Here is a 13,193-nt window from a genome sequence, read left to right on the forward strand (position 1 = left end):
TGCACCTGAACAAGGCAGTTAACCCACTGTTCCTAGGCTATCATTGAAAATAAGAATTTGTTCTTAACTGACTTGCCTAGTTAAATAAAGGTAAAAAAAAAATGATATTCCTTTCTTTTAGATGCCCTCAGTTGAAAAACACAAGACTATTATCTGAGAAAAGCCTGTGGCTAAATTGGAATACACTCAGATTGGAATCTGTATGAGGGCAGATTGGAGCTCTAGATTAGGGCTGGAGAGGGTGCGGCAATACGGGGGTTGGATGAGGGGCGTGAGGCAGGGGCCTCCCGCGGGTGGCAGCTGGAGGAGGGCTCTTCTCCCTCACCCCATCCCCCTCCCACTAATCTCATTGTTCTCCACCGCCCCTGGCTGCGGTCCAGCACACACTCACAGTCAGACACATACTCAGGCCTCAGGGGGTAGGTACTGGTAGACAGCACACTACACACAACAACCCACCAGCAGTGACCGGAGGAACCCTTCACAGGGAACTTAACCTGAAGCGTGCTTCCATCCATTCATGCTGCTCTGTGGAAGATATCCCAGTCATTGTAATATAATTACTAGAACATTCAACGTTGACTTGAATGGGAATGTCTGCTCTAGTCATTCTATTTCTATGATACCACTGCTTTCTCCAGATGTGCATTCCATTGCCCCGCTGGAAACAGAAGCACATCTTAAACCACACAGCAGCTTTGGGGCAGTATTATAGAGGGCCTGCCAGTCTGCCAGTGGGCCAGGGTTTAAGCCACAATCAAAAGAGTTATGGGTATCCTAGAGGATTAATCCCTCTCTAAGATCTACCTACCATCTGCCTGGGGGATGATGACTCCAATGGGACACACAAATAGGTCCCCAAAGCCTTAGTCAAACATTGGGGTAAACCCCAATTTGTCTGCTTTGGAGAGATCTGAGGGCACTCAATATGTGTTCCAAATGAGTTGGAGAAAAAAGATGGTTGATTGCAGCCAAAATGGTCTGTCTTTGTGTGATGTGTTTTTCCCCAGGTATTAGGGTGTTATTGGGGTGTGTCACACCAACACACCCCTCTCGCCTTAGTCAAACAGTGTGCTGTTTGCAGATCTTAGGGCACAAATGTGTTAAAGGCAGCCAATGTGATTTTAGTCAGTCTGATGGGTTTTCCCCAAGTGCTTATTCATGAGCGATAAGAGAGGGCCAAGGTTCATATAGGGCTAATCAGTGGTCTGGGCAGCACACCAGCACACGAGCCTCAGAATAGAGCTCTGTTCTAACGCTGGCTCATCTGACTGTGAGAGTCGGATAGTGTGAAAATGATAAGGTTGGTGACAGCATAGAAATAGAATGGGTGACAGCAGGTCAGCACCTCTTTTCTTCATAATGTTCTGATCTATGGATGGGAGAGTGGAAATAGTGGTGGAGAGAAGTGTGTGTGTGGGTGTGTGTGCATGCGCATGTGCGTACGTGCGTGTGTATATTGGAGAAAATAACCTTCTTTCTGTGCCACAATATGCATACTGCATACTGCACGATATAGGCCAGGTATAATCACAAGACACTATTACAAGACACATACCGAACACTCTACTTATACCAATGATGGATAGAAGAATGAACTACTTAAAGGAATATAAAAACAGAATTAACCAAACACCATGTACTTCACTATTATGACTGAAACATTTATAATAAGAATCAAATAGTCCAGAACAGACTTGAAAGATAGTGCATTGCATTGTTTTCAATGCCTATGGAATCCAGTGGAGAAGCCTAATGGTACATTCTCCAACAAAGAATGGCACATTTAGAAGTGCTATGAACGTTATTCAGACTACTATATTTAGCCTCTTTTGAAAATGAAATCCTGAGCCTGCCTGAATCTCTCCACGACTGGATCCATATTGCCCCAGGCAAGCCCTTTTTGCAGTAAGTCTCACCAACTAGCGTCAGCAACAAAATAAATACTAAAATCATTACTCAGAATAATTGTCACTGTGGAATATCGGCAAGCAAAATATCATGCCCTACATAGACACAGAAGTCACAGTATGTGATGATGGACTGTTAATGCTCAGTTGTACAGTCACTCTCATGTTTTGGGTTCATCCACCCACAAGCTAAATTGAAACTACCTACTACAACAAAATGAATATGTTGGTTGTAATTTGGTTGTAATCTGAAAATATATACTTTTTCAAAAATGGCTTAAATTCCATAGATAGAACCTCCCCATCAGATATATAAAGATTCTGAGATACTAGTTGAATATTGCGTAAGGCTGATGGATTTAAAGACTAAAGCTGCGCTAAAGCCACCTTCCTTATCTATAATAGGAGTGGCATGTGACTGGTGGAACTATCATACAACATGGCCAGCCAGAATCATAACATGACCATAACATGACCAGCTACACTGTACATTTTCTTTTACAAATATGTTGATTCAATGTAAAATTGTAAGGCAACCAGCTGCAATAGGATTGTGAGTTTGCTGAAGAAAATTTGTGTTGGCCAAACTCACAATCCTATTGCAGCTGGTTGCCTTACAATTGTACGTTGAATCAAATCAACACATTTTTTTACAGTGTAATATCACAATATGACCATCCAATATCATTCCTGTCACATTATATGACCAGCCATTATCATATCATGACCTGCATATATCACAACATGACCAGCCAGTATCATAACATGACCAGTCAGTATCACATGACCTTCCATTATCACAACATGACTTGCCAATATCATATGACCAGCAAATATCACAAAATGTCCAGCCATTGTCACAACATGACCAGCCAATATCACAACATGACCAGCCAGTATCACAACATGACCAGCCAGTATCATTCCTGTCACACTATATGACCAGCCATTATCATAGCATGACCTGCCAATATCACATGACCAACCATTATCACAATATGACTTGCCAATATCACATGACCAGCCAATATCAAAAAAAGACTTGCCATTATCCCAACATGACCAGCCAGTATCATAACATGACCAGCCAGTATCATAACATGACCAGCCAGTATCATAACATGACCAGCCAATATCGCAACATGACCAGCAAATATCACAAAATGACCAGCCATTGTCACAACATGACCAGCCAATATCACATGACCAGCCAGTATCACAACATGACCAGCCAGTATCATAACATGACCAGCCAGTATCATAACATGACTAGCCAGTATCATAACATAACCAACCAGTATCATTCCTGTCACACTATATGACCAGCCATTATCATAGCATGACCTGCTAATATCACATGACCAACCATTATCACATGACTTGCCAATATCACATGACCAGCCAATATCAAAATATTACTTGCCATTATCCCAACATGACCAGCCAGTATCATAACATGACCAGGCAATATCACAACATGACCAGCCAGTATCAAAACATGACCAGCCAGTATCAAAACATGACCAGCCAGTATCATAACATGACCATCCAGTATCACAACATGACCAGACAGTATTATAACATGACCAGACAATATTACAATATGACCAGCCAGAATCGTTACACACCACAGTGCCTCGTGTCACAAACAAAGGGACTGGCAACAGAGGAAATCAATAAGAACATTTTATTCTTATTGATTTCATTCTATCGGTTCTTATTCTAATGTCACAGCTTCAGCACAGCAACATTGTCCCTGTACTGTGTGTACACATATAGTGCCTCATCATAGAAGCTAAGGTTCTTATGATTTATGAATCTGGGTCACAGCCCTTGTTCTGGCTTAGTCTTTTGTCACAGTCTATAATTGCATTATGTGCATATTTCATATTCATATTTCATATTCATACTATCTTACTACTATCTCACTATCATGATGTCTGTCCCTGATTCGGGTGGTTATTACTAACACCAACAAAATGGCTACTGCTGCCAACAGTTCGACTATGTAGTAAAACATTGTTCTCTCTAATTCAAGGTTAAGCAAATCTGTTTTGGGGGAGCCATTGTTCTCGTCTCGGAGGCTTCAAACAGAGGTTCCTGTCTCCTGCTGGTTCTCTCTCTCTCTCTCTCTCTCTCTCTCTCTCTCTCTCTCTCTCACGTGAGCTCTTTGTCACAACAGTCCTCGGCTGTATCTCAATAGCTTATTTTTCTCCTCTATTTTCTTTAAACTCCAATGATGGGATAGAAATTGGACAGGAGGATGCCAATTCCCCGTAACAATACAAAAAGTTAATTGTAGGGATCCACCATATAGCTTTTATCTGCTTTGGATTTTTTAATAAGTGGAGATGAAGGAGAAGGGATGAAGAGACGAGAACAGGAAATTGCTATTAAGACTATTGAGATGTAGCCGAAGAGTGTCCCCGCTGAGATGCAGCCACAGGCATATGGAGAAGGAGGAACCTGGGATGGAAATAGACGGTAATCCTGAAGAGGCTGTGGATAGGTAGGCCTATTACCTGCTCTACCTCTAGCTCCAGCAATAATGCAATGCAGCCATCACCAAACATTTAAAGGGGCAGCTGCTACATCCATTTTTGGACATATAAATCAATGATATATACACATTGATACTTGAAGAATATCAATTATAAATGTCTCATGAGTTTATTTCAACTGCTGTACCCCATCAGAACACAAAATATAAGCTTGTTTTACTCTTTTGTTTGTAAACAATGTAATTGCAAACAAATGATGTATAGCACCATGAATTTGAGAGTGGTTCTCAAGACCCATCTCTCAGCTATTTAGCAAAACAGTGGTAGTGTCCCAGCGTTGTTATTGTTTGAACTGCATATTGGCCGTTTAATGTATACAGTAGGCGTCATACTGTTTACTGTAAATGGAGCTACTTAAAGTAAGATTCAGTAAATCACCAATCAAAGCAAGATCTGGGTGTGAAACACAGTTATTAGGCTATTCTGAAAGTCAACTTTGAAGCTCAGTCTTTAAAGAAAAATTGTCCAAAAAAATGGACAAATTGAAATTGATTAGGTCTTTGAAGAAAACATAAATAATTGATCTGGCTCTCTGAAGCATCTTCTAGCTCTGAAGATGAGATTGTTATAGTGTGAGTCGGTCAGGCTGGTACGGACCCACCACAGGAACCAACAAGCCTCATTAGCCTTGTCTGACACAGCCAAAAGCATAGGAATGCGTCCCAAATGGCGTCCCAAAAGACAGGCAGCCCAATTCTGACCTTTTTTCACCCACTAATTGGTCTTTTGACCAATCACATCAGATATATTCATATCAGGTCTTTTTCAGAGTTTATCTGATCAGTCAAAAGACTAACTAGTGAATTGAGCTGCCTGTATAAACGCAGCCTTAGTAGTGTACTTATTTTGATCAGTAGTGAATAGGGTGTAATTTGGTATGTAGTCAAAGACACAGCACACCACACTGGCATGTGTCTGGCTCTGACTGTGTATGTGCTAATGGGGTTGATGATCTCTCCAAATCACAAGTGATAAATAGCAAGAAGTTCAAAGCACTAAATGTTGTTGTGATTTGGCTGTAATCGCAGTACTGAGAAGTCATATTCAATTCAATTAAACTGAATAAACTGTATTAATCTCTCAGGGGCAATTATAACAACTACTGTATCTCCCTTTGAGTGCCAATATCATAGATACAATACACAATTATTTTAACTGGGTAACTTCAATGTGTATCTGCTGTTCACCACATCTCATCGTCTTGACCTTCATAGGTAATTCCTACTTCCACAGTACCTTCTGGGCTGGGCTTCTGTGGATCAGTGTAGTACGTCTAGTCAGCCAATAACATCATAGAGTTCTCTCCGCCCCTGTGCTCAACATGCGCACAAATGAACTCACACACACACATGTGGGAGTGCATACACACACACACACACACACACACACACACACACACACACACACACACACACACACACACACACACACACACACACACACACACACACACACACACACACACACACCTTACCCGTCACTGGCTGAACTCTCCCCATTTAGGCCAACTGAGCTGGATGATGATGTCATTGAGGTGTGGATTAGAGGCCATACACTAAGCCAGGCTTTCAGCAGTGAGGCTGGTTACCTACAATGCATAGCTTCAGTGTGCATACAACTGAGGGTCAATAGACAGTTGGGAAACTATAGTTTGGATAGCAACGACCACACATATTTTGGAGTATGGAGCACAAGATTCATTGAAAAAGAATGGGGTACAGCACCACATAGTCCTGGGTATGTTCTGAAGAACTCTAAAGACTAAATCGCTAGGATGTGTAATCATGTTTTGGTCACAGTTCTGCCAATTTCACAGAATTTGATGAAGAAATGAGCTGGTAATCATGAACAGTGCACTCTTAGAAAAAAGGGTTCCAAAAGGGTTCCCCATAGAAGAGCCATTTTTGGTTCCATATAGAACCCTCTGTATAAAGTGTTCTACATTGAACTCAAAAGGGTTCTTCTACCTGGAACCAAAAATGGTTCTTCAAAGGGTTCTCCTAAGGGGACAGCCAAAGAACCCTTTTAGGTTCTAGATAGCACCTTTTTTTCTAAGAGTGTGGGGGTTGGATTATGAGAGAGATGTCTGACTTCAACCTCACAACAACTATCATGTGGCATGCATTTCATTTTCACCTTATGACTTAAAACTCACTACAGTGTGTATGTTTCCTACAGTCCAGTGGACACTATAATTCATTACTGTGTAGAATGGAATCCAATGGGTCCATACCATTTGTATTTTCTGACGCATGCAATGCTTCATGCTCTGTGAAGCGACTACAACAATAATCACATCTGACTTGGCCGCTTTGAATTCATGTCCATCCCCTCCCCACTTCCTGTGCAGATAGGAACACACAGAGATAGCAGGACACACACATATGCAGTGAACGAGGGTGTAACAGGGTGAAACTGAAGAAGTTGTTGAACGCACCCTCTTTCAACACCAGATGTCTGTAATTGTCAATTAGGGGCGTGGCTGCCATGCCCATGTATACAAGCTGTGCTGTTTGTGCCTATTCAGGGATCTCTCTTACTGTGTACAGGCTGGCGTGCCTTGGGCGGATGGCTGTGACCCAGACCAAATTGATGATGAGAATGGATTGTGAGTATGTTTGTGGCAAATGTGCCTGTAGCCACTGGTTGTCCTTCTCCCATGGCGTACCTTGCTAGGTATGTTTAATTCTGATTGAACATCCTATTTATTGAAACTACCTGATAATTGAGATTGAATACTTGTCTGTGATGATGCTGATCTATGATAATGAGCTGAAAACATTTTTCTGTTGACAGAGTATTAAACGCAAAGCCATGAGAGTTTCTGTCTGAGAACAATCTCATTGAGTTTCTTCAGAATTGTGAATAAAGCCCATATTTTTGTTTATCTGACTGGTAATTCCCATGCTGCCACTCCCTGATAGAAAGAAACGTATGTTTAGATCGTCACCTTACATATAAAAAAAATGGTGGCATAGTATTGGCTATAGGAAAAGTTATTTATGGTGCATTCCCCATGTTACAAGGGCATGTGTGCACACCCACTTCCAAGTCTGATAATGCATACTGTATAACTAAGAAATACTTATTCTGCATCTGAAACAGGCTTTGAATCCATCACTTGGCAAGCAATCTAAGTCATCTTAACTAGAATTAAAATCAATGACACACTCTGTACTTAATCAATGCAGGCAAGAATATACACGCATGGGAAAACAGTTGAGGACATCCTAATGTGCTGTATATATTGTCGAATACTGTACCTTGCTCAAATACTACTGTCAGATTAATTTGAGGATCTCCCATTTAATACCTAAACTAAAAGCAAAATTCAGCCAAAGATTTGGGAATCCTCACTAGTCAAATGTGGGTAAGGTGAACCTAGGCTAAAATTAACATCATACCGCTAGGGGTAATTGTTCACATCTTCAAGACATATAGAGGGCTGCCTGGCTGACGTCAGTGGCCCGGAACCTATGTCCATCCCCATCTAATGTCTGCAGCTCGGTGTTAAAGTTGATGGCTATTTGTCACTCATGCAGAACTGTTTCATCACCGGTATAGTTAACCTGCTTCACCTCTATATTGCACCTCTTCTACCTTTTCATGCTTTGTTTCTTGCCCCAGGATGACTGGTATGGGCTTGCCCTGCAAATAATTGAGAGTTAATGTATTTGTCACGTCCTGACCAGCAGAGGGAGTAATTGTATTATATTTGGTCAGGACGTGGCAGAGGGGTATTTGTTTCATATGGTTCGGGTTGTGTGTGTTTATTTAAGGGGTGTTTGGTTTATGTAGTCTGGGGTTTGAGTAATTGTTCTAGTGTTGGTTTTCTAGTCTGTCTATTTCTGTGGTTTGTGTGGCTCCCGATCAGGAACAGCTGTACATCGTTGTTCCTGATTGGGAGTCATATATTAGATGCTTGTTTTCACCTGGGGATTTGTGGGTAGTTGTATTTCGCACTGCTGTTATTATGTAGCCTGTGAAACTGTCGTTCTCTGTTTCTCGTGTTCACAATAAATAATATGATGAACATGCAACCCGCTGCGCCTTGGTCCTCTCTCTCCTACGACAGCCGTTACAGTATTGCATCAAATGGAGAATGTATCTTGGACATGGTGTAAAGGTAGATATGGTGTGCTGTGGTTTCTCACTCAATGTAGCTGACATGATTATAGCCTAAAATGGTTGTCATGTTTTGGTGAGTAGGCGAAACACACAGGAATTGTCACAGGCAATTCCTGTGACAAGATATGTCTATAAAAGCAATCTTGAAGGCACACCTTAAACAATCTGTTCATATTGCAGTTCTTGAAAGCCTTAAATTTCACTAAATTGAATTTGTGGTCTTCTGATGCTTTTCCAGGTCTTACTTGCCTAAGATCTATACAATTTTGAAATCCACTAAGCAAAAAAATAAATATCCTCTCACTATGAACTTTTTTATTTTCAGCAAACTTAATGTGTAAATATTTATATGAACATAAGATTTCTCAACTAAGACAAACTGAACAAGTTCCACAGACATGTGACTAACAGAAATGGAATAATGTGTCCCTGAACAAAAGGGGGGGTGGTCAAAAGTAACAGTCAGTATCTGGTGTGGCCACCAGCTGCATTAAGTACTGCAGTGCATCTCCTCCTCATGGACTGCACCAGATTTGCCAGTTCTTGCTGTGAGATGTTCCCTGACATTTCTGGGGGGAATGGCCCTAGCCCTCACCCTCCGATCCAACAGGTCCCAGACACGCTTAATGGGATTGAGATCCGGGCTCTTTGCTGGCCATGGCAGATCACTGACATTCCTGTCTTGTAGGAAATCACACACAGAATGAGCAGTATGGCTGGTGGCATTGTCATGCTGGAGGGTCATGTCAGGATGAGCCTGCAGGAAGGGTACCACATGAGGATGTCCTCCCTGTAATGCACAGCGTTGAGATTGCCTACAATGACAAGCTCAGTCCGATGATGCTGTGACACACCGCCCCAGACCATGACGGACCCTCCACTTCCAAATCGATTTCACTCCAGAGTACAGGCCTCGGTGTAACGCTCATTCATTTGACGATAAACGCGAATCCGACCATCACCCCTGGTGAGACAAAACCGCGACTCGTCAGTGAAGAGCACTTTTTGCCAGTCCTGTCTGGTCCAGCGACGGTGGGTTTGTGCCCTTAAGCGATGTTGCCGGTGAGGACCTGCCTTACAACAGGCCTACAAGCCCTCAGTCCAACCTCTCTCAGCAATTATCTTTGAAAGACAGGGTCCTGAAAAAGGGACGTTTCTTTTTTTTGCTGAGTTTAGTATTCGTTCTTATGGATTGTCACTACAAGCGTTTCCAGCCTTTGCTTATACCAGAGAGGGTTTACTCCGGCCAAAATTTGTCCATGTTAGGTAGGTCATTAATTATTAGGCGTTTTGTATGGGGGGCAATGAATGTCGAATTCTGTCAAAATAAAAATGTGTTGCTATTTTGATACATGATACACTTAATCTAATAGAAGTTTTGTAATTCTTAGGTTAAGAGTGTACTGATATGTGATGCACGTGACATCCTGCCAACTTTGAGAAACATTTATATCTGAGTTGCACAGGAAGTTGGTGGCACCTTAATTGGGGAGAACAGTTAATGACTGGAGCGGAATTAGTGGAATGGTATCAAATACGTCAAACGCATAGTTTCCATTTGCTCCATTCCAGACATTATGAGCCTCCTGTGCTCAGTTGTCCCTGTTGAAATTTGAGACGGTCTATGCATATTCATGAGGCTAGCATCTCACGCTCCATTGAATACAGGCGGTTGATGTCAACACCCCTCATCGAATATCCAAATAACGAGATGCATCCACCAATCCAAAGAGGAATAGGTGGGTGCTTGACAGGCCGCTGTTCCGCCATGTGGAAAACGAATCCCATTCTTAGGACGGAGACTCAATCATCTCGTCATTATATCCTGCCTCTGCTCTTACTGAAGGAGTATAAACATTGTAAATATGTGTGCATACTGGCAGCTAGTGGTAGGAAGTTATAACACATGAGTCTCTCTGGTCATCACTATCTGGCCAAGTTCCAAAAGTCAAAGCCCTGCCTAGTTCTACAATTTATCTTCTTAAAATCTGATTTTAAACCTAACCTTAATGACAATGCTAACCTTAAATTAAGACAAACAGCTACTTTTTGTTTTCATACATTTTTACAATATAGTCATTTGGACTTGTTTGTACCCCCCTTTTGCTTGAGGAACAATAGAGGACCAATACATTTGTGTAACTCTGTTTTTGTCCTACTGCTTTATCTTGGCCAGGTTGCAGTTTTAAATGAGAACTTGTTCTCAACTGGCCTACCTGGTTCAGTAAAGGTGAAATGAAAAAATGGAGAACAAAAGACTTTCTTTCTCATCTTGCCAGCAACAACGAAAGGTAAGGCAAGGATGTGAATTGAAAAGTAGAAAGCCACTCCGCTCCTCAGACTCTCCTTCATCTCTTATAGTGGTGATGGGGCCTAAGTGCTACACAATTGTATTAATCTTAGCTAGGGAGTGAGTGTGCTGCGAGTGGGAGACTGTCCCAGACAGCAGGGGGAGGGGTGCTAACCTATTTATATCTGATTGTTTCTCCTCCCCTGCCAGAGCTGCTGGAAACCTTCAGCTCTTCTCAGTACTTGACTCTACTTGTAAGTAATTACCCGTCACTCAATGCCCCGTCGGTCACACTAGATATGTGGGCACACATAAGCGCACAACCCCATCTGGGAACAGCTCATTACCAGTTATAGCTGATCCCATGTCGGGAAAACTAGATGCCCTCTGGAATAGGACACTGCTTAGAGTAGATTCAGTGACACATTATGCACATAAATCACTATCTGCCACTCGTTGTGAAGCACTGTCGAGCAGAAACCCATTGTTAAGACCCATCTCCACTCTGTCTCACCCTCCCCCCTCTCTCCCTCTCTAATACAAACATACACACAGTTATAAGTCACAGAAATGTGACAGAAATCCTGAAAACATAAATCTCCATATATGGCCTCATGTGAAGCTCTCCTCTGGCTGAATATTTGCAGGGCGAGCTGTCCCAGTGGTCTCAGGCCAACACAGGATGGAGCTGATCAACTCTGCCTGCCTTCCTGCTCGTCTTTCTGCCTCCCCTCTCTCTCTGTTTGTCTCTGTTTTTGTGCCTGTCTTCCTGCCTGCTTGTCTGTCTGTCCGACGCTCACCAATAGGCCGTCCTTCGCATCCGCAGTCCGACATGGTGACGAGGGACAGTTAGTAACGGCATTCTCCCGTCCCGCAGTGTCAGATGACTCCTGTTGCTTCTCCTCCTCTCCCAGACTGTGTGTGCTACTGCTCCTCCTCTACACTGCTGGCTGTGTGAGACCCTTGAGTGGAGTGGCTACCATCTAACAGGCTGTGGGTCTGACTCTGTCCCTCTGAGTGTGTTATGACAACAGGACGCTAAGCATAACTATCAAACATTAATGTCCAGGCTGCTATTGGATAGTACATCTGTTAGCAGCCCTCCCCATTAGGATGACTGAACTAATTTAATCTCATTAATATTGATACGCCACCTTATGATATAGACAAGGCTAATGTTTTATCCTTTCCTGTTTTTTTTCCAACTTTTTCTGAAGCTCAAAGGTTTCTTTTAGATTTTAAACGTCCATACATTTAATTTCCTAGACCAGTAATCAATTCTCTTAAGAAACAAAGATGCAGTTGAAGTCGGAGGTTTACATACACCTTAACCAAATACATTTAAACTCAGTTTTCCACAATTCCTGACAATTAATCCTAGAAAAAAATCCCTGTCTTAGGTCAGTTAGGATCACCACTTTATTTTAAGAATGTGAAATGTCAGAATAATAGTGATTTTATTTCAGCTTTTATTTCTTTCATCACATTCCCAGTGGGTCAGAAGTTTACATACACTCAATTAGTATTTGGTAGCATTGTCTTTAAATTGTTTAACTTGGATAAAAAAATGTGGGTAGCCTTCCACAAGCTTCCCACAATAAGTTGGGTGAATTTTGGCCCATTCCTCCTGACAGAGCTAGTGTAACTGAGTCAGGTTTGTAGGCCTCCTTGCTTGCACATGCTTTTTCAGGTTTTCGGCCCACAAAGTTCTATGTGATTGAGGTCAGGGCTTTGTGATGGTCACTCCAATACCTTGACTTTGTTGTCCTTAAGCCATTTTGCCACAACTTTGGAAGTGTGCTTGGGGTTATTGTCCATTTGGAAGAACCATTTGCGACCAAGCTTTAACTTCCTGACTGATATCTTGATGTTGCTTCAATATATCCACAGAATCTTCAGTCCTCATGATGCCATCTATTTTGTGAAGTGCACCAGTCCCTCCTGCAGCAAAGCAACCCCACAACATGATGCTGCCACCCCTGTGCTTCATGGTTGGGATGGTGTTCTTCAGTTTGCAAGCCTCCCCCTTTCTCCTCCAAACCTAACGATGGTCATTATGGCCAAACAGTTCTGTTGTTTCATCAGACCAGAGGACATTTCTCCAAAAAGTACGATCTTTGTCCCCATGTGCAGTTGCAAACCGTAGTCTGGCTTTTTTATGGCGGTTTTGGAGCAGTGACTTCTTCCTTGCTGAGCGGCCTTTCAGGTTATGTCGATATAGGACTTGTTTTTACTGTGGATATAGATACTTTTGTACCGGTTTCCTCCAGCATCTTCACATGGTCCTTTGCTGCTGTTCTGGGT

General features: G+C 42.2%; 1 protein-coding gene across 1 annotated transcript in view; it reads right to left on the bottom strand.

The window, feature by feature from the left end:
* LOC106610626 (echinoderm microtubule-associated protein-like 1) overlaps positions 1-11,890 on the bottom strand; it is a 111,578-nt gene extending 99,688 nt beyond the window's left edge. The window contains exon 1 of the mRNA XM_014210048.2: positions 11,690-11,890. Coding sequence (XP_014065523.1) covers positions 11,690-11,723 — 34 coding nt within the window. The 5' untranslated portion in view covers positions 11,724-11,890. The remainder of the gene's footprint in view (positions 1-11,689) is intronic.
* Positions 11,891-13,193: the final 1,303 nt, after the last annotated feature.

This window comes from Salmo salar, chromosome ssa09, assembly GCF_905237065.1.
Source record: "Salmo salar chromosome ssa09, Ssal_v3.1, whole genome shotgun sequence".
Classification (NCBI taxonomy): domain Eukaryota; kingdom Metazoa; phylum Chordata; class Actinopteri; order Salmoniformes; family Salmonidae; genus Salmo; species Salmo salar.